The following is a 25118-nucleotide window of genomic DNA, read 5'->3' as shown; positions in this document are numbered from 1 at the left end:
TGGAGTGCCCGGGGACTCGGTTCTTTCAGCGGAGCGCCTGAGCGCCCAGAGGCACACGAGGCTCCCGGGGTCGGGTGATCTCGACCACTCATGCCTAAGTGGTAGGACCACCCGAGGACCCTTGGGGCCGACCAGAGACCGGGGCATCGAAGCCCTCGCAGTCGAACTGCTCTTGATTGCCGGCCTGTGACTTAAGAGAGAATATAGAATTTCTTTGTCTGGTGCGCTCTGTTAGTGCGGTACTTGTTTTAGACTGCTCTCGTTTTCGACCCGAGACCTCTTGAATACCCAAACCGGTGGACAAGAGCGGATAGAGGCATAACCCAGAGGTCCTATGGTTCGGTGGTGCCCGGGTATGACAGACCAAACCGAGCACCGACAGCCCGCTCCGGGGGCCTGAGCTCCAGACTACTCGAGCAGCTCGAGCGATTGGATTACCCAGAGCACCCCGAAACTCGGTAGTGCCTGGGAGCCTGCCACGACACCGAACACCACAGCCTACCATGCCGGACATAAGTCAGCGGTGACTTCTCGCATGCATACCGATTGGGATTCTTTTATCAGCGGGGAAAATGAGAAAGCGAACTTTTTCTCGCACAACCGAGCACCTCACCAGACAGATTAAACATACGGAATCCAGAAAAATATTTCGATATAGCGATTGCCTATTGAAATACTGAATGTGCAATGTTTACAAGGTTGGGCGACGGCGACTTACCCAAGGGGTGGAGCCCTCGGACTACTTGGGCGGGGGGAAGCCCCCGGCCTGGTTGTCCTGAGCTGCGAGCACGATCATCTACGGGTAGAATCGTCGGAGATGCTCGATGTTCCACGGGTTCGGGAGTGGCTGTCCTTCCTCTGTCGCCAACATGAAAGAACCTGCCCGCGGGACTACGATCACGGTGAAGGGACCTTCCCACACAGGGGACAGCTTATTCATTCCTTCGCGCGACTGGACGCGTCGGAGAACTAGGTCCCCCACCTCGAGAGATCGGGCCCGGACATGGCGCAGATGATAACGCCGCAGACTCTGCTGGTACCGAGCAGCCCGGACGGCGGCACGCCGCCGGCGCTCTTCCAGGTAGTCCACATCGTCGCGCCTTTGTTGCTCCTGCTCACCCTCAGAATACGCATGCACTCGAGGGGAGCCCAGAGTGAGCTCGGAGGGGAGGACTGCCTCGGCGCCGTAGACGAGGAAAAACGGAGTTTCCCCGGTGGCGCGGCTTGGCGCAGTCCGATTAGCCCACAGCACGGCTGGCAGCTCGTCCACCCATCCCTTTCCGTGCTTAGCGAGCACGTTATAGGTCCGGGTTTTGAGGCCCTTCAGTATCTCCGCGTTGGCGCGCTCGACCTGCCCGTTACTCCGAGGATGAGCGATGGAAGCGAAGCAGAGCTTGATGCCGAGGTCTTCGCAATAGTCCCCGAACAGGGCACTCGTGAACTGGGTGCCGCTGTCGGTGATGATCCGGTTCGGGACGCCAAAGCGGCTGGTGATATCGCGGATAAACTGGAGCGCCGTGTTTTTGGTCACCTTGATGACTGGGACCACCTCCGGCCACTTGGTGAACTTGTCGATGGCGACATATAGGTATGCATAGCCCCCGATTGCTCGGGGGAATGGACCCAGAATGTCCAAACCCCAGACCGCGAAAGGCCATGACAGGGGAATGGTATGAAGAGCCTGAGCTGGCTGGTGAATCTGCTTTGCGTGGAACTGGCACGCCCTGCAGCGCCGAACTAGCTCGGAAGCACCCTGGAGAGCTGTAGGCAAGTAGAAACCTTGCCGGAAGGCCTTCCCGACCAGCGTGCGGAAAGATGAATGGCCACCGCACTCGCCCTCGTGGACCTCAGCGAGAAGATCATCGCCTTCTGCCCGGGAGATGCATTTCAGGAGGACACCTCCTGCGCTACGCCGGTAGAGATCCCCATCTACTATGGCATAGCGTCTGGACTGCCGAGCAACTCTTTCGACAGTCGCCTCATCCCCGGGTAGGAACTTTTCTTTCAAGTACCCTCGGATGTCAGATATCCACGAGGCATCTTGAGAACATTCGGCGAGCGCAGCGCACTCACCGGGCGGCGGCGCCCTGACGGGGCTTCCCACTGAGGGCACCGCCGGGGTCCCCTGAATTAAGTTCGAGGTTTCCCCTTCATCCTGTTCGGCAGGCAGGACGGAAGGCCGTGTGAGTCTTTCTTCAAAGACTCCGGCAAGGACGCGCGTACGTGAGGAGGCCAGGCGGGAGAGCTCGTCGGCTAGAGTGTTGTCGTGGCGAGGGATGTGCCGCAACTCCAGGCCATCGAAGCACCTCTCGAGCTTCCTGACCGCAGCCACGTACGCCGCCATTTGAGGATCCGTGCACTGGTACTCCTTGGATACCTGGTTGACGACCAGTTGGGAGTCCCCTTTGACCAGGAGGCGACGAATCCCGAGACCTACCGCAGCCTGGAGGCCGGCGATGAGACCTTCATACTCCGCCATGTTGTTCGATGCGCGGAACTGCAACTGCACGACGTACCGGAGCTCTTCACCTGTTGGGGAGGTGAGAACCACTCCGGCCCCTGCGCCTTTCAGCGAGAGGGAGCCGTCGAAGTGCATGACTAAGTACCCGGGCGCGTCGTGCCCGGGATAGGCAGAGATCTCTTCTGGGACGATGTAGGGGACGGGCGTCCACTCTGCCAAGAAGTCAGAGAGCGCCTGGCTTTTGATTGCCTGGCGACTGACGAAGTGTAGGTCGAACTCCGCCAACTCTACTGCCCATTTGACAACGCGCCCGGTGCCTTCCCGGTTCTGGAGAATGGGCCCCAGTGGATACGTGGTAACCACCGAGACCTTGTGCACCTGGAAGTAGTGGCGCAGCTTCCGGGAAACGACGAGCACGGCATAGAGCAGCTTCTGAGCCTGGGGATATCTTGTCTTGGCTTCCTGGAGGACTTCACTGATGAAGTACACCGGTCGCTGCACCCGGCGGGCCTGGACGGCGGCTCCACCCGGGGGGCTGCTGCAGCCCCCAGGCTTGGCTGCACGGTCGGGGCTGGCCGGGCACTCGGGCTCGACCCCTTGCCCAGGGGGAGCCGCGAGGACAGGTGAGTGGTCGGGGGCCTCTGGGAGCTGGGACCCAGCACCCGGCCATGGACACTCGTCGCGCTCCACCACCAGCACTATGCTCACGACCTGAGGAGTGGCCGAAACGTAGAGCAGTAGGGGCTCACCTTGAGAGGGAGCCACCAGCACGGGCGGCGAAGTGAGGTACTTCTTTAAGTCGCGGAAGGCCTGCTCGGCCTCCAGCGTCCAGTCGAAACGACCGGACTTCATCAGAAGCTTGAAGAGGGGGAGCCCTCGCTCTCCGAGCTTGGAGATGAAGCGCCCGAGGGCTGCCATGCAGTCGGCAAGACGCTGGACCTCCTTGAGTCGAGTCGGGGGTCGCATCTGCTCGATGGCCCAGATCTTCTCTGGGTTGACCTCGATTCCTCGGCCAGAGACCAAGAAACCAAGGAGCTTGCCCGCCGGCACCCCGAAGACACACTTCTCCGGGTTGAGTTTGAGGTGGGTAGAGCGGAGACTGTTGAAAGTCTCGGCAAGGTCCTCGAGCAGGGTGGCGCGGTCTCGGGTTTTGACCACGAGATCGTCGATGTAAGCTTCAACGTTGCGGCCAACCTGCGAGTCAAGGGTAATACGAATAGCGCGCTGGAAGGAAGATCCAGCGTTGCGCGGGCCAAAAGGCATTGATATGTAGCAATAAGTCCCCACCGGAGTGGTAAAAGCAGTTTTTTCCTCGTCCCCTACGGCCATGCGAATCTGGTGATACCCAGAATTTGCATCTAAAAAGCATAAAAGATCGCATCCCGCAGTTGCATCTACAATTTGATCAATGCGAGGTAAGGGGAAGGGATCGTTAGGGTAAGCCTTATTTAGGTCGGTGTAGTCCACGCACATGCGGAGCTTGCCGTTGGCCTTCGGGACGATGACTGGGTTTGCGAGCCAGTCAGGGTGAAGGACTTCTCGGATAAATCCGGCGTCGAGGAGCTTGCTGACCTGCTCGCGGATAAACTCCTGGTGCTCAAGCGCCTGTCGCCGGACCTTCTGCTTCACCAGGCGGGCGTCCGGACGCACCGCCAAGTGATGCTCGATCACCTCCCTAGGGATCCCGGGCATGTCGGACGGTTGCCAGGCAAACACGTCTGCGTTAGCCCAGAGGAAGGCGACGAGCGCGCTTTCCTATTTGCTGCCCAGGTCACCGCCGATCCGGACGACCTGGGTAGCGTCTTCGCCCACCACGACCTCCTTCGTTGGAACAGAGGCGTCGACGGCGAGTCGGGGTTTGGATGAGAGCAATCGACCTCGGCCTATAGAGCAATCGACCTCGGCCTGCGCTGGGACCAGAGCCATGTATGACTGCTCTGCGCAGGAGACGGCACCGCCAGAGTCAGCGATCACGGAGATAGGGCCCGCGGGGCCTGGCATCTTAACCGTGAGGTATGCATAATGCACGACCATCATAAACTTGGCGAGCGCCGGACGCCCGAGTATGGTGTTGTAGGGGAGAGGGAGCTCCGCGACGTCGAAGAGAACGCACTGCGTGAGGAAGTTGTCCCGGCTCCCGAACGTCACGGGCAACTCGACCTGCCCAAGGGGCAGGGAGTGCCCGGGGGTCACTCCGCAGAAGGGGAGCGATGGCTTTAGGCGCCTGGAGGACACCTGCAGCTTCTCGAAAGCCTCCTTGGAGAGGAGGTTGAGGCCAGCACCACCGTCGATCAGCACTCTGTCGACCTTAACATTACAGATAGTGGGAGACACTACCAGAGGTAGTTGCCCCACAGCTGCAGTACTGGCGGGGTGATCAGCCATGTTGAACGTGATCGGAGCATCTGACCACCTCAGGGGCCTTGCGGCCTCCTCGCTCGGGGTTGCCGAGCACACCTCGCGTCGCATGACCTTGATGCCATGGCGCGAGCAAGGCGTGTAGGCGCCTCCGTCGATGAAGGCGACGGCGTGCTCGGGCTCCTGGAAGCCGAGCTCGGTGTTGTCGGGGGCGACCTCAGCATCGCCTCCTCCGAGGGACTCGTCGCGCTCCCTCTGGCGCTGCTCCATGAGTCCTTTGACCGTACGACACTCCGTGAGGTCGTGCCATCTGGTCTGGTGTATGGGACACCATTTACCTGGCTCGGGCCCCGCGGAAGCGAGGGCCCTCGCTGGAGCAGGAGCTCGGCCGGGGGCCGGGGGCTCTTGCGGGAGCCGGTGCCCTAGCTGGTGCCGGAGCCCTCGTGGGCACGGGGGCCCGAGGAGGAGCCCTAGCAGGAGCCCTTGCGGGACGTCGGTCGACGCCCGGCCGGCTCTCTTGCCGGCGGTCGGGCTCTTGCGGCGCCCTATGAGCGGGGACCTGGGTCGGTTCAACGGGAGCGGCCTCGCGCTTCCTTCTCTTCTTCTTTTCTCGCTTGTCGGAGCGGGAAGAACTAGGTTGGTCGGAGGCGGGGCGAGGAGCATGCCACGCCCTGGCCTCCGCAGCCTTGGCGCACTTATCGGCCAGTGCGAAGAGTTCCGCAGTGGTCTCGATCTCGTGCGTACCTAGCTTTTCGAGCATCCGCTCGTCGCGGACGCCCTGCCGGAAAGCGACGATAACAGCATGGGGGGCCACTCGCGGAATAGTGTTGCGAACCTGGCTGAAGCGCTGTATAAAGTGCCGCAGCGTCTCCCCTTCCTGCTATTGGACGGCGTGGAGGTCGCACTCCAAACCGGGGCGCGTAAATGTGCCCTGAAAGTTGGCCACAAACTGGTGGCAAAGGTCATCCCAGGAGCTAATAGACCCTGGGGGTAAGTTCATAAGCCAAGAGCGGGCGGAGCCCCTCAAGGCAACATGAAAATAGTTTGCCATCACCTTTTCGCTGCCTCCAGCCGCTTGAACGGCCGTTGTGTAGATCTAGAGGAACTCGACGGGGTCGATGGACCCTTCGTACTTCTCCGGTAGCTTGGGGCGGAACTTGGAAGGCCACCTGACCCGGCGGAGCTCGGCGGTGAAGGTACGGCAGCCGGTGCCGTACCCCGCAGCACGAGTAGGGGTCCTTGGTGGCGAGTGACGGCGAGCCGGGGATTTCCGGTGGCCTTGGGCCGGGAGAGAGGAAGCCTGGTCCTCTGCCCCGACCCCCTGCCGGGTCTCCCGCTGGCGCTCGAGAGTAACTCGGGCATCCTCGTGGCCCCTCCGCTCGTTAAGGCGCAAGCGAAGGTCCCAGGCTTCGGACACGGCCAGGGGGACGGCACTCCGCCTGGAGGCCCCTCGGCCCGTGCGGACGTTGCCCGTTGAGGAGCTGGCTCTGGCGGCACCACGCTGAGAGGTGGTGCGAGGACTCCCGGCCTGCACCTGGCGACGGGCAGTGCCAACCAAAGCGACGACATCTTGGATCCACCGGCCTTCCGGAGTGTTCGGCGTGGCCTGAACGGGCGGGTGCCTGAGGAGAGCATGCGCTGCAAGCAGCGCGCTCCCTGGGCCGGCCTCGCTGAATGCGAGCCTGCGCCGAGGTGGCACCCGACGCGGTCCAGAGGCGGACCTAGTGGCCGGGGTCCCGACCTCCTGCTGGGGGTCGGAAAGTGCATTGGCAGCGGCGGCGGCGGCCCTGATGGGCCCAGAACCTTGATCCCCTTGAGCGGGAAAAACCGCGCACGTGGATGGCGGCTGCTGCTGGAACGTAGCAGCGACTGGGCTCTCCCGTGCGTCGGGCAGCACTCCGTCACTGGAAGTGGAGCCGGAACGCTGGAGACGGTGCCCACCAGCCATCTTCTCCTGTGGAAAAAAAGCAAACAAACAAATCCAGGGATACTCCCCCCTACCTGGCGCGCCAGCTGTCGGAGGATGAACTCCTGTCGCAGGGATCCCGAGAGACCCCTTTTTAAAGATGGGACCCTTCGGGTCGTCGGACGATCTTGCGCGAACCTTCGGGGAACCGAGTCCTCGGGGGCTGCCACGTGCAGCCCCAAGCACTCTCTCCCGAGCACTTGGGGGAGACCTTCAGGGAACCGAGTCCTCGGGGGCTGCCACGTGCAACCCCGAGCACTCTCTCCTGAGCACTTGGCTGTTCGGATCATCGGGGGACTACAGTACTCGGGGGTAAGTGAGAACCCTTCCGAGCACTTCCTTCCTGGTACTTGGACTCTGCGGATCATCGGGGAACTGGGGTGCTCGGGAACCAGAGGCTGCGGCCCGAGCACCTTCTCTCGGGACTTAGTTTCTTCTTATCCTGCAGGGTGGACCTCGTGGGATGGTGACACGTGGCGGATGGCCGGCCCGGTCTTGGACTCAGGGACCCCTGGTTCCCAATACACCGACAATGTGCTTCGAGAGCCTAACTGACAGGTAGGGTGGGACAATTAGAGCCTACGCGCCATGACAACGCAGGGAAAACTCTCTGAACACTCCGAACAGAGGCTCGGACCAGACGATCCAAAACCGCAGGGCCCCCGTATAATCTTTTGAACATTGGCAAGGCCATCAGAAGTGGTCGGAACATTTTCATTCATAGAAAGGATTGGTTACAAATAGGACAATTATATCTGGTCGGACTAACTATCCAGTTATATGCATGTTATTTCCCTCCTGACTCATGTGCCTATGCATAGTTGGTAGAAAGGTTTCGCCTGACTCTTGTAAGGCGTGGGGATCCACCAGCTCCAAGGGTTCAGAAGTATGTGGACCCCTACTTACCCTTGAACGAGTCAATGAACCTCTTATACTCTTTCCTAGGGTGGTAGCTAGTCACCCTAGAATCAGACAATAACCTGCGTAGGGGCTAGACAAGATGGCTAGCGCGGAGACCCTGCTGGAGCTACTGACCGACACCGACGAACTCGGTGGACCATTTTTCTACTCCTCCCTTGCCTTCTCTTCTTCGTCAATCTCCTTCTGCAGAAGGTCCCAGTCAATCTCCTCCTCGTCGTCGGAAATGTCTATAACCTCCCCCGAGGCGATCGCTTGGACCGGTGATCGGATGGGAGTGGAAGGGGGAGGCCCTCTCTACATCGAGGGAAGCACAAGGGTGGCTGGCTCCAATCGTGTGAGCAGGTCCTTTAGATTGTTTGCCCTTGGGGGCACCACTACCAGTAGAGCTGGCATTGGAGGCGGCTCAGACCTTGTCAAATCTTCTAAACCCATTGACCTTCCCAACGAAGGATGGGAGGAGGACGCCATGATCTTCGGGGAGGGTTCTTCTGGTCAAACCCGTGCATGTGTGGCAGTGCCTGGGCACCAGCACCCTAGTTTTTTATACACATTCCATCATAGACACCTCACCCCAGGAAGTACCGAGGAATCTCAATCAGTGCAGCATCCGAACCGCTCGAAGTCCAAAGGGGCACGCATGCGGAACCGAAAGCCCCTCGGGCTCGGCAACATTGAATGTCTCTCTCTCTTCCTCTCAGGACACTTAACCTCCCCACATGACGTGAAGTTCAGAGTCAAACTTTGAGAGCTAAACGGTATCAGTGACCACTCTCTGGGTGGACTATGTTCCCTCAGGGTCCAAGTGGTGCGACCAGACCTAACCATGGTCACGGAGGAGCTTGGGGGCTACTGTCAGAGTATTGAGTAAAGGGGCATCCTAGCTAACAAGCCCCACGAGGGGTATGACGATCGACAGGGGATATTTACTGAACCCTGACCCATCACGTGACTAGGTCCAAGCTCGCACGACTAGTGCAAGGCTTGCACGACCAGCCTCCTTGCGATATTATGAGATCCCATGACCAGCCCTCAGTGATCGCTGGGTTGGTCCTTACCTAACCCATCTAATCACATTTATTGCTATCTACTCAAGTGTTTTCCCTCCCTATGCACCCCATCCAGTGAACAAAGTCATGGCCGATGCGGTTGGGCACTACCCTGTCTCGATGCTACGGATGGGGCCTTGGGGGTCGACGCAACGCCACACGACTGACAAGACGAATGACCAGGCAAGTGGATAGTTTTGCAGGTAGACTCACAGGGCATAGAGACAGGATGGCTTGACAGACAATCTTACGGTGCACAGCGATTGGTCGGGCTGAGCGGCCAAGGGATGCAGGTGTGGAGGCATTCCATGGTTGGGACAGGCACTCAAATTCTCAGGGCAAGTTGGACTCACCCTGTTCTCTAGGATACGATCCAAGAGTTGAATATCAAGCTAGATATGGGTCTACTAATAGGGGCCCACTTCTAAGTTCTCCCTCTCTTTGGTATATAAAGAGAGGAGGACCCGATTTGTATAGGAGGATGGGTAACCGATTCACAAGTACTCATAACAAAATACAGAGGATGTAAGTCTGTTATCCTTCGGGAGGCCTGAACCTGTATAACCCTGGTGTTCTTGAGTTCAACACACACACCGACGAATGCACACCTTCAGCATTGTTCACACACCCTTCAACTAGTACACCTCCGGATCATTATTGAAAGGACAATGATGTCGCCTATAGGAGGGGTGAATAGGTGTATCTTGAAAATTCTTACAAACTCAAAATAGCGGATTAGTAATATGCGGCAGGACTGCGTAGAAATCTATGGATACTCTTTCAGGGAAAACTCAAGTATGTGTATGTGCAATTCAACGTGGATCAAATCCACGAATTACCTAGCACCAGTGGATGTGTTCCAACCTATTTCAGGAAGTACATGCAACTTAAAGCTCACAAGAAAGCACCTTGGAGAAGTGGATGCTTCACTTCCAAGTTGAGGACAATCCATGCTATAATGTTCGTGTCAGTGAAAAATGTAGCAAGCTTGACTTGTCCTTGATCTTCTCCTAGATGAAGCTTTCTTGTTGATTTTTGTTGTAGCTTCTCCACCTAGGCTTTGTCTCTCATAGACTTCTATTTCCTTCAAAATACTAGTCTCACAAGTACTAGTGGAAATAGATGCATCGCTATGAGAATAAATGACCATATCATCATGTTGAATAGACATTTTTGCACTAGATGATATGCAGGAGTTATCAACACTAGTAGATATAGAAATTTCACGCAAGTGTTGTTAAAGTCCAAAGGAGGAATTGGACAATTGCTAACCACACTCACCATTTTATTACCTTTCTCGGAGTAGTATGTTGGTGAGGCGGTTTGCGCGGCAAGACCACTTTGGTCGATGGAGGAAATCATTTGAGGCTCTTCATGATGTGTTGATGAAGTTGAGCAATCCTTGAATGACGCCTCTAAAAGAAGTTTTTCTCCATCACATTTAGACTTATCATATCTTTCTTTGAGGGTAGTCAAAATGAGATGAGCGTCCTCAAGTGGCATGATAGATTCAACTACATCTATACTCATAGCAACAAATAAGATATTAGTAGCTTGAGCATTGAGATGTTTGCATTTCTCTTCCTCTTCAGGTGATAGCAAAATGTCACTAGGAGGAGAAATGCTTACATCTACAACTCACTCTATATGAGGACCCATGGCCCTAAAGACATTGAGCACGTGAGTATTCCAAGTTGAATAGTTTGAACCATCTAGCATGAGAAGTTCTAGATACACGCTACCTCTTGTCAACATCTTTAAATTCTCTAAGTGGTGAAGCCTTAAAGGAGATTAGACGCTGATACCAATTGAAATGACAATGTTGTCGCCTAGAGGGGGGTGAATAGGCATATTCCAAAAATTCTTACAAACTCAAAATAGCAGATTAGTAATATATGGAAAATCCGCAGATTTTTTCGGAGTCTCCAAAAGGTGTGGACATTCCGCAAAAATCTATGGATACTCTGGAGATTTCTGGGAAAACTCAAGTGTATGCCTATGCAATTCAACGTAGATCAAATTCACGAATTACCCAGCACCAGTGAATGTATTCCAACCTATTTCACCAAGTACCTGCAACTTAAAGCTCATAAGAAAGTAGATCGAGCAATATGCACAAATATTGAGTAGGAACTCAAAAACAAGGAAATAAGAGAGAGAGACGCGATTTGTTTCCCGAAGTTTAGAAACCTCCTCTAGAGGTTCCTACGCCTCCATTGAGGGGCTTGATCACACTTGATCCGGGTCTCTCTCAACCCTTTTCCTCTCCAAGCTCGGTCACACTTGAGCTTAGCTTCCACTCTGGATTTCTTCCCTTGCGGAAGTGAAATCAAAACCTTCACAAACTTTCCGCGGCACACCACAACTTTAGGTGCTCACCGGCGATGCCTAGCTGCCTAGGGGATTGAATCCCCAAGAGTAACAAACACTCCGTGAACTTCTTGTTGAAGAACTCGAATGCTCAAGAATGGAGTTTAGCTCACTTGCACTCAATCTTTCAATCTCTCAATCCAACTCACTTTTCTTCTCAATCTCACACTAAAATGGAGTGGAGAGAGCACAAATAGCTTTGGCTTTGAGGTATTTTTGTGGAGGCACTAGCAGCGCTCAAAGGAGGGGGTAATACCCAACCCCTAAAAATCTAGCAGTTACACCTGAGAAATGCGGACACTCCGCAAAAATGCAGACTCTCCACAATTTCCAATTAACCCCAAAACTAGCCGTTGGACCTAGAATTTACGGACCCTCCGCAAAAATGCAGAGTCTCCACAAAAATGTGCGGAGTCTCCGTAGTTAACAAAACAGTGCAGTGGACTTTCTGAAAAACGGTAATAACTTTTGATCTCGAAGTCCAATTTTGATGATTTTGGACTCTATGGAAAGCTTATTCAGAGGACTACATATCCCAACTAAATTTATGATATTAAACCCATAGTATCAAATTAGGAACTCTCCAAAACCCAATTCAGAAACTTCTACACTTTCGGCACTAGGCTCCTAAAGTGAACTCTCACTTTGGTTTTGGTTAGAAACTCTTGAGCACTGAGATGTAACAATTAGCTCTCTATTGCATCCCTCTTAATAGTGCTACATACCTATACTCAGATTCAAAAATAAAACTCGTTTGAATCACATTTGAGCCTTCAAATACCTTCAAGTACCGCTTCTTTCTTTCAAACTTTGAGGGTTACCAACTTCCATATAATCTTCACTCCATCTCTTCTTGATTCTTCATATGATTGATGTGAATCATTCATAGCTTCTCATGGCCTCACACGGTCCATTGACGCAAAGCCTTCACTCGCTTTTCACCACCGTCTTGGTTTTTCGGCGCCAAGCCATTTGCTTGCCCTTCACCACGGATGGTCCATCGCAGCCGAGTCTTGCTTGCCCTTCACCGTCTTGCCATAGAAAACTATTTTGCATCCGACATCTTCAGTAAATTCTCTTTATCATGTATGGAATCCACTCTCTATTCTTCACTTTTGGCATATATGATTTCAATTCAACTTATACCTTCTTATGGATCCTAACCTCAACTCACTCTCAAGCACAAAGCATATGGGTTAGTCCGTAAAACTTAATTGATAACTTTATACCTTTAGTCACTTAGTCTTCACAAGTGACTTAGTCTTCATGTTTATTGTCAATCTTCAAGCTTCTTCTTCTTCTTATGAGCATCACTAAGATCGCAATGACTTTGATGCCATCTTTTGAACTCATGGCATTCTTCAACGAATCCATACTTTACTTCTTATGCATCTCCTATGAAATAATCTAATAACAATTCTCAATATAATTGTTAGTCTATAGGTATTGTCATCACTTATCCGAACAGCACCTAGAGCTTATTGATCTTGATGCATATCTCTCCTCCATGCATCACCTATGAAATATCATACTAACAATTCTCAACAATATAGTTAGTCCATAGGTATTATCATTAATTACAAAACCACACATAAGAGCTAGATGCACTTTTAATTATCAGGGATTAACCCTCAATACCTGATAACCAACAGGTAATAACTCTATTAGGGGCTAGATATGGACCTCTTCTCTTTCCCTCGGGCCTGATAATGGGAAAAATCACCACCCATTAGGTGGAGTGGGTATGGATCCGTTCTCCTACTACTTGTACCCGTGTACCCATGAGTCCTCAACCTCCTAGGCCACCACCATATCTGGCCCAACTAGCCTAATTGGCCCACTATAAAACCCTAGAACCACCCACCACCCAAAGTACCCAGCCCCAAAATCCCAGACCCGTGCTGTGCGGTCGTGCGTGTGAAGCACTAAAGCCGTCGCCTCCTTCATCGCCCCTCCCAGTTGCCGCCGCCTCCTCCTTCGTACCCCCTCTCAGTCGTCACCACCATCCCCTCATGGATCCTTGATGCCGCCATCGCAGGATCACCACCGTCACCCCCCAACCATCTGTTGCGGTGGTGGCCCTACCTGTCCAACACCTCCTTCATCGTCACTCCCAGTCATCGCCCCCTTTCGGATCCTAGCTGCCACCACTGTAGCTACCGTAGGATCCCTGCTGCCACCACCCTCAACCATCTATTCCAGTGGTGGAGGGGTCTCCTGTGCAGATCCGCGATGGTTGTGATAGAGGATTCTCTATCTTGGCGTCTCCCGTGCATATCCCAACGGCTCTGTCGAGACCCCAGATATCGGCCGCCGCCTTAACCCTCCTAGATTCGGCCACCCCAAGCAACCTCATGACAGTTGATGCCTCCCCTACCCAGATCTTGGTCGTCGTGCTACCCTCCCCGGAGAACATGGTGTCGCATGCTTGCTTGAGGAGGAAGGGGCCCAGATCTGGATTGGCGCACAAGGAGGTAGATGATGAGGGAGATGGTGATGCCCTACTGGACAGCGCGGATGAGAGCCACCGCGTAGGCGGCGTGGCTGCTGAGGGCAAGTTGCCATCCACGGATAACCCGTCGGGTAACCGTTACCCGCACAGGTACGAGTAAATATTATAACCATGTGTGAGTATGGGTATTGTAGTAGGTGCTTTTTTCACACTGGTATAGGTACGGGTGTTACTACCTGATGGGTATCGACCCATTGCCATCCCTAGTTCCAAAGTCCAAGCGATCCACAGCGCCAAGCCAAGGCGTCACACTCGCACCCTCACCTTATTGCATACGACCAAAGATGCATCAGTATTCGCGGCACCGCCAGCGGCGGGCGGAGGCAGAGCCGTGCAACACTCTCCACCGCATAAGAGCAAACATGATTAAGCGAACTCCCTATGTAAACAATCCAGTAGTATTAGTTGGCCAGCAGTGTCTCGTCAACACAGTTCATTTACGTTGAGATTCGTGTTTAGGGTAGGTGAAAAATAGGTTAGATGAAAAAATCAACATGGGGGTGAATATTAGGTGAGTGAGATGAACGGACGAGATATGTGGTAGTTTATGGAGTTGTATTTTACTGGCACGCTCCGTGGATACGAAACGAAAATATAAAGTAATATATCTCAAACAGTTCATATCTATACACTTACGACATGTATATGCATGATTTTTAAACTTCCTTTGAGGTGTACAAATATGGAAACCTGCTATAGACGCAGAATCACATTTCTTAGCAAAATCCACATTAGTTGGTATAGGTTCAATGGTTCATCAATGATTGCATGCTGATGTGCTCAGTTCGCCTGTACTAGGAGACGGCCCCGCTACGAACAATTGCTCTTGTCAAGCCGGTAGGTGTAGTAGGCGCCCTAGTGCATATGCACGGCGCACGTACGCGCCACGTCGACACGTATTTGGGCCCCTGCACAGTTGTACTCCCTCTCTTTACTTGCCCATCCAACGCCTCGCCGTTTCAGTGCACAGGAGCCAAACTCCAGCTAGCTCAGCGCGCGCGCGGCTAGCAGGATCCTTTCATTGTTGTCGCCGTGGATGCATGGGACATGCCTTCCCTCGCCTTCTTCCGCTCCCTCCCCACGAGGTGCTCCCCGCCTCCTGGTTTCATTCGGAGAGATTGAGTGGCACCTTGAAGTGTTTGCTTCTTGGCGTCTTGGCGATGGGTTCTTGATTCGGTCTTGGAGTGCGCGCGCGCGCCTGTGTTTGTTGGCGATCGATTCTTACGTGTGGTTGTTTTCTTGGCAAGGCTGCTCGCGCGAGTGTGTGATGGGGTCAGGGGGAGCCCGGGAGTGGTCCGGGACGAGGAGGCGGGAGGCGGCGGCGGGAGCGGCCGGTCGGTGGCGGGGCCGGCGGGGGAGTGCTACGCGTGCACGCAGCCCGGGGTGCCGGCGTTCCACTCCACGACCTGCGACCAGGTGCACTCGCCGGACTGGGATGCGGACGCGGGGTCCTCGCTAGTGCCGGTCCAGGCGCACCAGGCCCAGTCGGCATCGGCGTCGGCGTTGGCGGCGGCGCACCACCACGCGGGGGCCGCGGCGCGGTGGCTGTTCGGGCCGGTGCTGGACCCGCGGAGCAAGCGCGTGCAGCGGTGGAACCGGTGGATCCTGCTGGGCCGCGCGGCGGCGCTGGCGGTGGACCCGCTCTTCTTCTACGCGCTCTCCATCGGCCGCGCCGGCCGCCCCTGCCTGTACATGGACGCCGGCCTCGCCGCCGCGGTCACCACGCTCCGGACCTTCGCCGACGTCGCGCACCTGGCGCACGTGCTGCTGCAGTTCCGCCTCGCCTACGTTTCCCGTGAGTCCCTCGTCGTCGGCTGCGGCAAGCTCGTCTGGGACGCGCGCGCCATCGCCGCCCACTACGCCCGCTCCGTCAAGGGCCTCTGGTTCGACCTCTTCGTCATCCTGCCCATACCGCAGGTCAGCTGCTGACATTCACTTCCCCCAAACTCAATCTACCATTTTTACCACGGAAATTTTGCAAACAAAGGTTCCAAGCATACAACCGAACACAGTAGCCGTGTAGGTGAGGGTCTGAGAGATCAAACGCCCCAAAATCATGGACATGTCACGTGTCTGATTCTGAGAAAGAGCACACTGCACACCGCCCTTCATCCTTGTCGGAATTGCACAATAGGGCACAGAAGTACATTTTCAGGTACAGCAGTGTCCAGTAGTGAGCTGATGTGTAAAAAATGCAAGTTTCTGCTACTAGATAGAGATGCGTGGTAGTGTGCAATGCTGGCATTGGCAGGCATGTGTGTGGTGGCAGGGAGGCTCCAGTTTACTGGAAGGATCCCAACCCCAGTGATTGCTGCCTTAGATAATTCAGGTCGAGGTTGGCAGTAGACGATAGAGTTTGATGAGCTTACGGAACAAGTATGGATCAATAATGGCATAGCAACCATTATTGGTGGTGGTAGTATTTGGATATGACCATGGATGCAATCATGCAATGTGAAAAAAAAAAAAGCATTGATGGTAGTATTTGAAAATGACCATGGTTACAATGAGAAAACCAGCATTGATGCAAGGAAACTGGAAACAAAATGATAGTTCAGTGATGCATATCAGCATGTTGCTCATCGCAGGGCGGCCTTCTGGCATGGTTACAGGTTTCTGTGTCCCATCACTCGAATAGATTTTTTTTCTCGAATACGCATGAGAGCCGTGTGTCATTATATTAAGAAAAGATAAAACTTTGAGTACAATCATACCAATGGTCGGGTTAGATGTAGATGAACATACGCGTCACGGACTTTGTCTATGACCAAAGACCTAAAAGACTCGACCCAACAAAGAACGCAACCATATAGCTCCTCTGGGACACCAAAGCCCGGCCTCCTCATTTATCTCCCGCAGTAGATTCCTAACAGAGGAGCGAGCCCCGTCAAAGACGCATCGGTTTTGGAGTTTCCAAATCGACGAAGCCACAAGGATCACCCAAGAGTCCATGCCCTTTCGGATCTCCTTGGAAACTTTGCACTGGGCACGCTTCCACCAACTCTGGAAGACAGCAGTCAGCATTTCCTGGAGCCAAGTCTTGCAGACCAACTCGTTGAAGCGCTTTGAACCAAACCTCTCACAATCCGTTAGCAGGTATTGCACCATTTTCGCTTCCTAATCGTAGAGGCAGCAACTCCAACCAAACCTCTCACAATCCGTTAGCAGGTATTGCACCGTTTTCGCTTCCTAATCGTAGAGGCGGCAACTCTGCGGGTGTTGCAAGCCTCGGCGCTCAAGACAGTCTGCTGTCCAACATCTATTTAGCGTGGCCAGCCAAATGAAGAACTTGGCCCTTAGCGACGCCCACATCTTCCAAATCCTCTTGTAAGGCTCAAAACTGATAGCACTCGTGAAGAACTGGTGGTACGCCAAGCGTGTCGAGAACGTTCCTGAGGCCGCTGGTGTCCACACATGCTGGTCAGGGCACCTGGGTTGTAAGGTTGTACCTTCTACCTTATCCCACACATGAAGATACTCCATCATAGCCAGCACGGTCAGGCTACCGCTGATATCCCGAATCCAAGCCCGGTTTTGTAAGGCGTCAAACATTGTCCGTGTAGTGACAGCTCGCTTCGCCACAAAAGGAAGCAAGGCCGGTGCCATGTCTTGCAGGGAGCGACTGAGAAGCCACCTATCCGACCAAAACAGAGTTGACCGTCCCTCTCCCACCATGGACATCAATGACAGCGCGAACATCGCTTGAGCATTGATATGAGTAGCAGTTTGAAATGATGCCCATGGGCGATTCGGCTGCATTTTCTGCAACCACAGGCACCGCATCCGAAGGGACCAACCAAGGAGCTCTAGGTTATGTATGCCAAGGCCTCCAAGATCCAACAGCCGACACACATGCATCCAGGCAACAACACAATGCCCACCGTTGACTTGCTTTCTACCTTTCAAGAGAAACGCCCTCCGTCTCTTGTCAAGTGCGTTCAGCACCCATTAGCACATCTATTGCCAGGAGCGTATAGATAGGAACTGTAGTGAGCACGGCTCGTACGAGGACGGATCTCCCCATGATATTCAGTAGGCCCGCTTTCCATCCCAGAGGCAAGTCATCAAACTTGTCGATGAGCGGCTGCAAGTCAGCTCTGCGCAACTTGCTAGTCGACAGAGGCAAGCCCAAGTATTTGCACGGGAAGCTGGCAACCGTGCACGATAATTCCTCTCGGACAAGTTCTAGGTCAGTTTCCCAACATTAGATTGGATGATCGAGCTCTTACGCTGTTGGTCTGCAGTCCAAACACCTCGCCAAATGAGTGAAGAATGGCCTTACTCATTGAGAGATCTCGGGTCATCGGATGGATAAATAACACGACGTCATCCGCATACATTGACAGCCGGTGACCAATGTCCCTATTTGCCAACGGATGCAGCAAACCCTCCTCGGCCGCCTTGAGAAACAATGCATTCATCATATCCATTATTAGGATAAAAAGCATCGGAGACAGTGGGTCGCCTTGACGAAGGCCACACCGATGCTCAATAATCTCTCACAGGCAGCCATTAAGAAGGACACGCGTTGACGAGGACGCCAACAACATACACAACATGTTCCTCCATCGAGGTCCGAACCCTAGGTGCGCCAGCACTTCCACCAGAAAAGGCTAGGAGACTGAGTCGAAGGCCTTTGTAATGTCGAGTTTGAGAAGGACCTGAGGCAACCTTTGGTTGTGAAGGAACTTGGCCATCTGCTGGACTAAAAGGAAGTTGTCATGAATACAATGCCCTCTAATGAACGCGCTTTGATTCACAGAAACCATTGACGAGAGCCTGGGCGCAAGATGGTTAGCCAAAATCTTGGTGACCAGCTTCCCAAAGCTATGAACTAAGCTAATCGGTCTAAAATTCCGCACATGATCAACGACCGACGCTTTGGGGATCAGCACCAGGAAAGCCGAGTTCACGAGGTGCAGCTTCCTGCCATCACTGCCGTGCAATGCGTGTAGCACCGCTAAGACATCCTCTTTGATTGTCCAACATTCCTTATAGAACCGACTCGTGAACCCATCAGCACCTAGCGCCTTGTCCGACGGCAATTGCTTGATAGTTTCCCACACTTCAGACTCTTCAAACGGCAAGTCCAGAGCGGCCAGATCATAGGCCACTGGATGGAAGGCTTGAAGGCGCAGAGTGGAGCGTCGTTGATGCGGGGAGCCAAACAAGTCAGTGTAGAAGTCCCAAATAGCCTGCGCCTTGTCTTGCTGGGAGGTCAGTACGAGATCGTCGACCTTGAGCGTCGCCACAAAATTCTTTCGTTTTTGATATCTGGCATGTAGATGAACGAAGTGTTTGCGTCACCATCCTGCAGCCAAGAAATCTGCGACCAAGCGTGCAATGGTGCGCTGGAGGGAGGCCAAGGCCAGGCAGTGTTTCTTGAGATGCCGACGCAGCCAATTCTCCAATCGAGACTCCGCCCGTCCTGCGCAATGTCCAGCCGGTGAAGAAGCTTCCGAGTCAGGTGTAGCTGAGAGTTAACTTTGCCGACCTTCTGCTGGCTCCAAGCTTGCAACCCTTGGGTAAAACCACTAAATTTCAGGGCGAGACGATGGACCGGACAGACGGCCTCCACCGGAGACGACCAAGCTTGAAGTACCGCCTCATAGAACCCCTCGAGAGCAGGCCATAAGCTCTCGAAGGGGAAGCGCGCCTTTCCCCTGATATTGTCTCTCATACCCAAGAACAGAGGGCAATGATTCGAAACTCCGGTCCTGGAGCTCTGCAGGAGACAATCTGGAAAGAGGTCCTCCCAGTCGATGGTGCAGAACACGCGGTCTAGCCGCACCAGTGTCGGCGAGGAGTGCTCGTTCGACCACTTGGACAGATTGGAAGGAGACAAGCTTTAGACGTATAGAATTGTGGTTTCTCCTGGAGCAAAACAGGATATTCCCATTTCATCGCTGCCACTACTTTAGAGTTGAGACCAGACTCTCATGTGGCTGGTGTTCTTGGGAGAGTTGTCCGATTTCCATCCATGCCATCGAATTATTGTTCGCTGATTATGCATCAGTCTTTGTCGTTCAGATGATGTTGTCTTTTTTTTCCAAGCGAGGGCTAGTTTTTGTCATGTAGTGTTCACTTTTGTTTCGCATAATTGCGCTTGTCAATTTTATGTGGGGTATGGCTGCATGTTATGTGTGGACTAGTTCTTATTTGGACCAGTCGTGCCCGCAAAAATGTTAATTATATCATTATGATATCAACGAATGGACTGTTCATTGGATGATTTATCATGGACAATGAAGTGGAATTATTGTTCTAAAGGGACTGCTGAATTATCAACATGCCTAGTTGTCAAGAGCTCAGCCATACCAGCGTATTCTTTTTGTCATGGAATACTTTTTAGCCCTCGCTGTTTCTTTCTCTCCATATTTATCTTCAAAAAGGTAGAAAAGGAGCCATCGCGGTTATATCAGAAAAGATAACATTGTGAATGATATACTATCAAGGAGTAGCACCCACTAAAAAAATTGATATACTATGGGGAAAATCGCTAGTAGACAGGCACTAGTGCTATGTACAGCAGTATTCAGAAAGAAAAGGTGGAACCCTGAACATAAGTGTTTACGGTGTATTGAGGGCTTTGATTATCACAACATATCAGCAATACACTTGACGGAATATTCTCGAGTGCCCATAGAGAAAAGCTTCTGAAGACAGAATTTAACAGTTTTATGTTCTGGTTTGTTCAATTAACTTTCATGAAATCTGTATGCTTCTTAATAGCGAAACAGTGCTGACAAAGAAATGAATAAAATCGAACTATGTATTTTCCATTACTTTTATAACTTCTGTTTTGCTCAACAACGCGGTTCATCAAAATCTGCAGGTCATCTTCTGGCTGGTTATACCAAAGTTAATAAGGGAGGAGCAAGTTAAAGTTATCATGACAATATTGCTGCTCATATTCTTATTTCAGTTTCTCCCCAAGGTGTACCACAGTATTCATATCATGAGGAAAATGCAGAAGGTGACTGGTTACATATTTGGAACAATATGGTGGGGGTTTGGTCTAAATCTGTTTGCCTATTTCATTGCTTCTCATGTGAGTATTCCCTTCCTCGTTAGTTAATTGAAAAATAAAGAACAAATCGTAGACGTGGAATCCTAGAGTCGCTCTCAATCCTCTCATAATGCCATAGAGTGCAATTGAGAATGCCAATCATTGTTATCTGGTTGTTAGTTTAGTCAATGTTTTTTTGAATTTTCCCACAAAAAAAAGGTGGTCTATAATAGCTGCATATATTTCAGTAGTAAAGCCTTATTATTTATGGGGCACTAGATCCACTAATTTTTGCTACCTTGTGATTTTTCCAACGTTAGTACCAAATTGTTGCTGATGAAAATGGCAAATTTGAAGGTAATGATATAGACGAACTGTTCCTGTCTGTCAATATTATTGTTCATACTATTGCTGAACAGGGAAATAATCCCAACAATGGCAACAGTAACATCTGTACAACTGATTGAAAAGAAGAGGTACACCAATAAAATTGTGCAGTGACTCTAAATCGTAAAAAAACAAGCTTGAACTTTTCCTACATGAGAATTCTTGTCTGTAATTTGTTGAATTCGCCAGAATATGAACAGTCTTGTCTGGTGGATTCATACAAAATTGGTGTCAAAGTTAGGACCAATGCATACTGAGTTATCTGGGTAATGCTGATTACTCATCAACGTTCTGCCATTTCCAGATCGCAGGTGGGTGTTGGTATGTTCTTACAATTCAGCGTATTGCCTCCTGCCTTCAGGATGAATGCAAGAAAAACAAAAGTTGCAATCTAATATCACTTGCTTGTTCCAAGGAGATGTGTTTTCACCTTCCTTGGTCATCAAATAATAATGGATTAGCATGTAACATGACTTCATTTGGCCAACAAGACGTGTCGACTTGTCTAAGAGGCAATGGATCCTTTGCTTATGGAATCTACAAGGGAGCTCTTCCTGTTATATCGAGCAATTCACTTGCTGTCAAAATACTCTATCCTATATTTTGGGGCCTCATGACCCTCAGGTAATTACTTTGAGGGAATTTATTTCACTTGTCTCCAGCATCGAGTCCGTTCTCTCTACAAAATTGTGCTCTGAATAATCTATCTATATATGTGAAATGCTCTTTCTTTCTGATATTGTTTATTTACATAAACAGAGCATCAAACTGATGCCCCAGTTCCATGAAAACACTCTACTATTGTTCCATGTATTGCCTTACTCTCTTTTTTAATGCTGCTGCCATATTATGTTTAACAGCTCCTTGTGGAAACGAGACTACTTGATTAATGATCTTCACTTTAATATTGCTTCACTACATCTTCATAAACTTGTTTAATTCCTTGGATTGCTTGGCAGTACTTTCGGCAATGATCTCGAGCCTACAAGCAATGGTCTCGAGGTGATATTCAGCATAATCAATGTACTCAGTGGCTTGATGCTCTTCACACTACTGATCGGAAACATACAAGTGAAGTGCTGCTGCCCAATTTATTTTGCTCCAATTATATCGCAGCAGTTTGCTAATTACAGCTGACCGAATCTGCAGGTATTCTTGCACGCCGTCCTGGCAAGAAAGCGGAAGATGCAGCTGCGGTTCCGGGACATGGAATGGTGGATGAGACGGAGGCAATTGTCGTGCCGTCTGAGGCAAAGGGTCCGCAAGTACGAGCGCGAACGCTGGGCGGCCGTCACCGGAGATGAGGAGATGGAGATGATCAAGGACTTGCCTGAAGGGCTCAGGCGAGACATCAAGCGCTATCTCTGCCTCGAGCTGGTTAAACAGGTACTATCTCTGAACAGCTTTTGGTTAGTAAATTGTTGTCATTTTGCCTGATTTTTGTATTGAAAAATGTTCAGTCAGTTTTCTGTTGCATGGCAAGGCACGATCGAATTTCTTAATGGTGAACATGATTTTTCCTTGCCAGGTTCCGCTGTTCCATGGCATGGACGACCTCATCCTGGACAATATCTGCGACAGGCTGCGTCCGCTGGTGTTCTGCAGCGGCGAGAAGGTGATCCGCGAGGGCGACCCGGTGCAGCGCATGGTGTTCATCCTGCAGGGCAAGCTCCGGAGCACCCAGCCGCTGACCAAGGGCGTGGTGGCCACGTGCATGCTGGGCGCGGGCAACTTCCTCGGCGACGAGCTGCTGTCGTGGTGCCTGCGCCGGCCGTTCGTGGACCGGCTCCCCGCGTCGTCGGCCACGTTCGAGTGCGTGGAGGCGGCGCAGGCGTTCTGCCTCGACGCGCCGGACCTGCGGTTCATTACGGAGCACTTCCGGTACAAGTTCGCCAACGAGAAGCTCAAGCGCACGGCGCGCTACTACTCGTCCAACTGGCGGACGTGGGCCGCCGTCAACATCCAGCTCGCGTGGCGCCGGTACAGGGCCAGGACGGCAGACGCGACCACGCCGGCGGCTCTGCTGGCCGGCGGTCCCGGCGACGACGGGGACCGGCGGCTCCGCCACTACGCGGCCATGTTCATGTCGCTCCGGCCGCATGACCACCTCGAGTGAAGCTGTGAGCAGGAGGGACCATCCTGTCGCGCCGGCGCCGGCCGTGTCATCTGCCATGGCTCTACTGTACTGTATTGCTGTCCTCTTCTGATAAGCGAATGAGTTATCCACTGTATGGCTGTACTTTTTTCCAGGGAAGTCTTGTCTAAAATCACTACTGACTGCACTGGTTTCACATGGAAGGGGAACCGCCAAGATAGAAAATCGCGCGTGCTGCTGCCTGTACGGTTGTGTTATACTACGATACTGGCATCTTAGGCCAACTTCAGCGCGATCTGTATCCAGTGCTACAGTGCGGCTACGGACTCCGTACGGTCTGCAAACGCTCTTCAGCGGAGATAGTTTTGAGTGATATAGTGATGCGGCCAAAACTCGGAGAGGAGAGAGGAGCGGCATATTTGTCAGAGGAAATATTCGGTCGCAACACTGTGCGGGGGCTCACTTGGCAACGACTCCATGCTCCCGCGAGTTCGCGGAACTGGTGTGGCGAAGGCGGAGTGAAAAAGTGGATTGAGCCCCCGTGACTCATGGTGTCCGACACGGTGTGAGCTCACTAGCGTCGTCCTCACCGGCGATTCCGGCCGGGGTCCACCTCGGGGTTAGTGCTAGAAGATGGTGTCCAGCAACAGCGCGTGGCGGCGGTGGCGTTCGATCGTCAACGTGCAAGTAGGAGGTGGCTGAGGGAAGGGAGGAGGACGGTCGGCGACCCTCAGCGCGCCGCTAGGAAACTCACCGAGGCATTGGATGGAACAGTGGAGGCTTGTGGAGGGGCTTTGAAAGAGCCTAGAGGGGGGCTGAATAGGCTTTTTCTGAAAATTAAAACTAAAAAACAGCGGATTAAACTGCCGGATATTTCAGTGAAGTCCGGATACTCCGGTATGGTACGGAGTATCCGGTCTAGTCCGGAGTATCCGGCCTGACAGGGATTTTCAGAATAAATTTGAACTAAAGACCACAGCTAGAATATAAGAGTTGCACTAGGTCAAGTAGATATTACAAAGCTAGAATAACACTTAAAACTAGCAAGGTTGACACTATAGCAATTTAAATGACAAATTACCAAATGCACACGATAAAGTAAGTTTCGCAAATAAGAACACAAGAATATATCCCGGAGTTCGGCCACCTCACAAAGAAGTACCTACGTCTCCGTTGAGGAGCTCACAAAGAGCCGGGTCTTCTCCAACCCTATCCTCTTCTAGCGACCACAAAGATCAAGCTAGAAATTCTTACTCAATATGAAGTTGCTTACAAACTTCCCGAGGCACACCACAAGTTTCGGGTGCTCTTCGGGCGACTCCTTTTCTTCTAGAAGCCCAAAACTTCAAGGGAGATGTTCACAGTAGAAGCTTGATGAAGAAATCAATGCCCAAGTGGCTTGAACCCTCTCCAAACACACACTCTCAATTTGTGCAAATTTTGCTCTAGAGATGATTGGAGGGGCTTTGAATGCTCTTAAAGTGCTCAAGAGGTCTCAAGAAAACCAGCCACAGCAAGCTCTGAATGCTATGGAGAGAGGGGGCATTTATAGCCCTCTCTCACAGACTAGCCGTTACTGTTTTTGTCAGAGCTTACCGGAGTATCCGGTGTACACCGGAGTCTCCGGTACTAATTCCAAAAACGGCGTCAGAACGGTCACGAACGTGTCAGAACTAGCCGTTACAGTTCTGTTTAATTACCGGAGTCTCCGGTGAACACCGGAGTCTCCGGTCCTGACATATTTTTCAAAACAGACTAAGTCCGGAGACTAGCCGGATCCTCCGGCATCTCCAGGTACCGGAGTATCCGGTGAACACCGGAGACTCCGGTCTTTATTTCTTTTTATCAAAAAGATTAAATGCTAACCGAGAGCCTCTGCCGGAGTCTACCTCGGAGACTCCGACTGCACACTAAACATTTTACCGGAGTATCCGGTGAACACCGGAGACTCCGGTCTTTTTCTTAAAAAGATTAAACCGTAACCGAGACTCTC

General features: G+C 52.3%; 1 protein-coding gene across 1 annotated transcript; it reads left to right on the top strand.

Annotated features, from left to right (window-relative positions):
* The first annotated feature begins 14465 nt into the window (after window positions 1–14465).
* Window positions 14466–23303, top strand: LOC133915406 (cyclic nucleotide-gated ion channel 2-like). Its single transcript, XM_062358551.1, has 7 exons — window positions 14466–14719; window positions 14882–15551; window positions 20470–20685; window positions 21335–21654; window positions 21990–22101; window positions 22180–22416; window positions 22559–23303. The coding sequence occupies exons 1-7, from the start codon at window positions 14682–14684 to the stop codon at window positions 23144–23146; spliced, it is 2181 nt and encodes a 726-aa protein (XP_062214535.1). The 5' UTR covers window positions 14466–14681; the 3' UTR covers window positions 23147–23303.
* The last annotated feature ends 1815 nt before the right edge of the window (window positions 23304–25118 follow it).

This window comes from Phragmites australis, chromosome 4 (genome assembly GCF_958298935.1).
Source record: "Phragmites australis chromosome 4, lpPhrAust1.1, whole genome shotgun sequence".
NCBI lineage: Eukaryota > Viridiplantae > Streptophyta > Magnoliopsida > Poales > Poaceae > Phragmites > Phragmites australis.
This window is presented reverse-complemented; position numbering and strand designations above follow the sequence as displayed.

Excerpts from the sequence above, each read along its gene's own strand:
- LOC133915406 (XM_062358551.1), top strand. The coding sequence starts at position 14,682 with ATGCCTTCCCTCGCCTTCTTCCGCTCCCTCCCCACGAG. Across the intron at positions 15,552-20,469 it reads TCATCCTGCCCATACCGCAG|GTCATCTTCTGGCTGGTTAT; the intron begins GTCAGCTGCTGA and ends CAAAATCTGCAG. Across the intron at positions 20,686-21,334 it reads CCTATTTCATTGCTTCTCAT|ATCGCAGGTGGGTGTTGGTA; the intron begins GTGAGTATTCCC and ends TGCCATTTCCAG.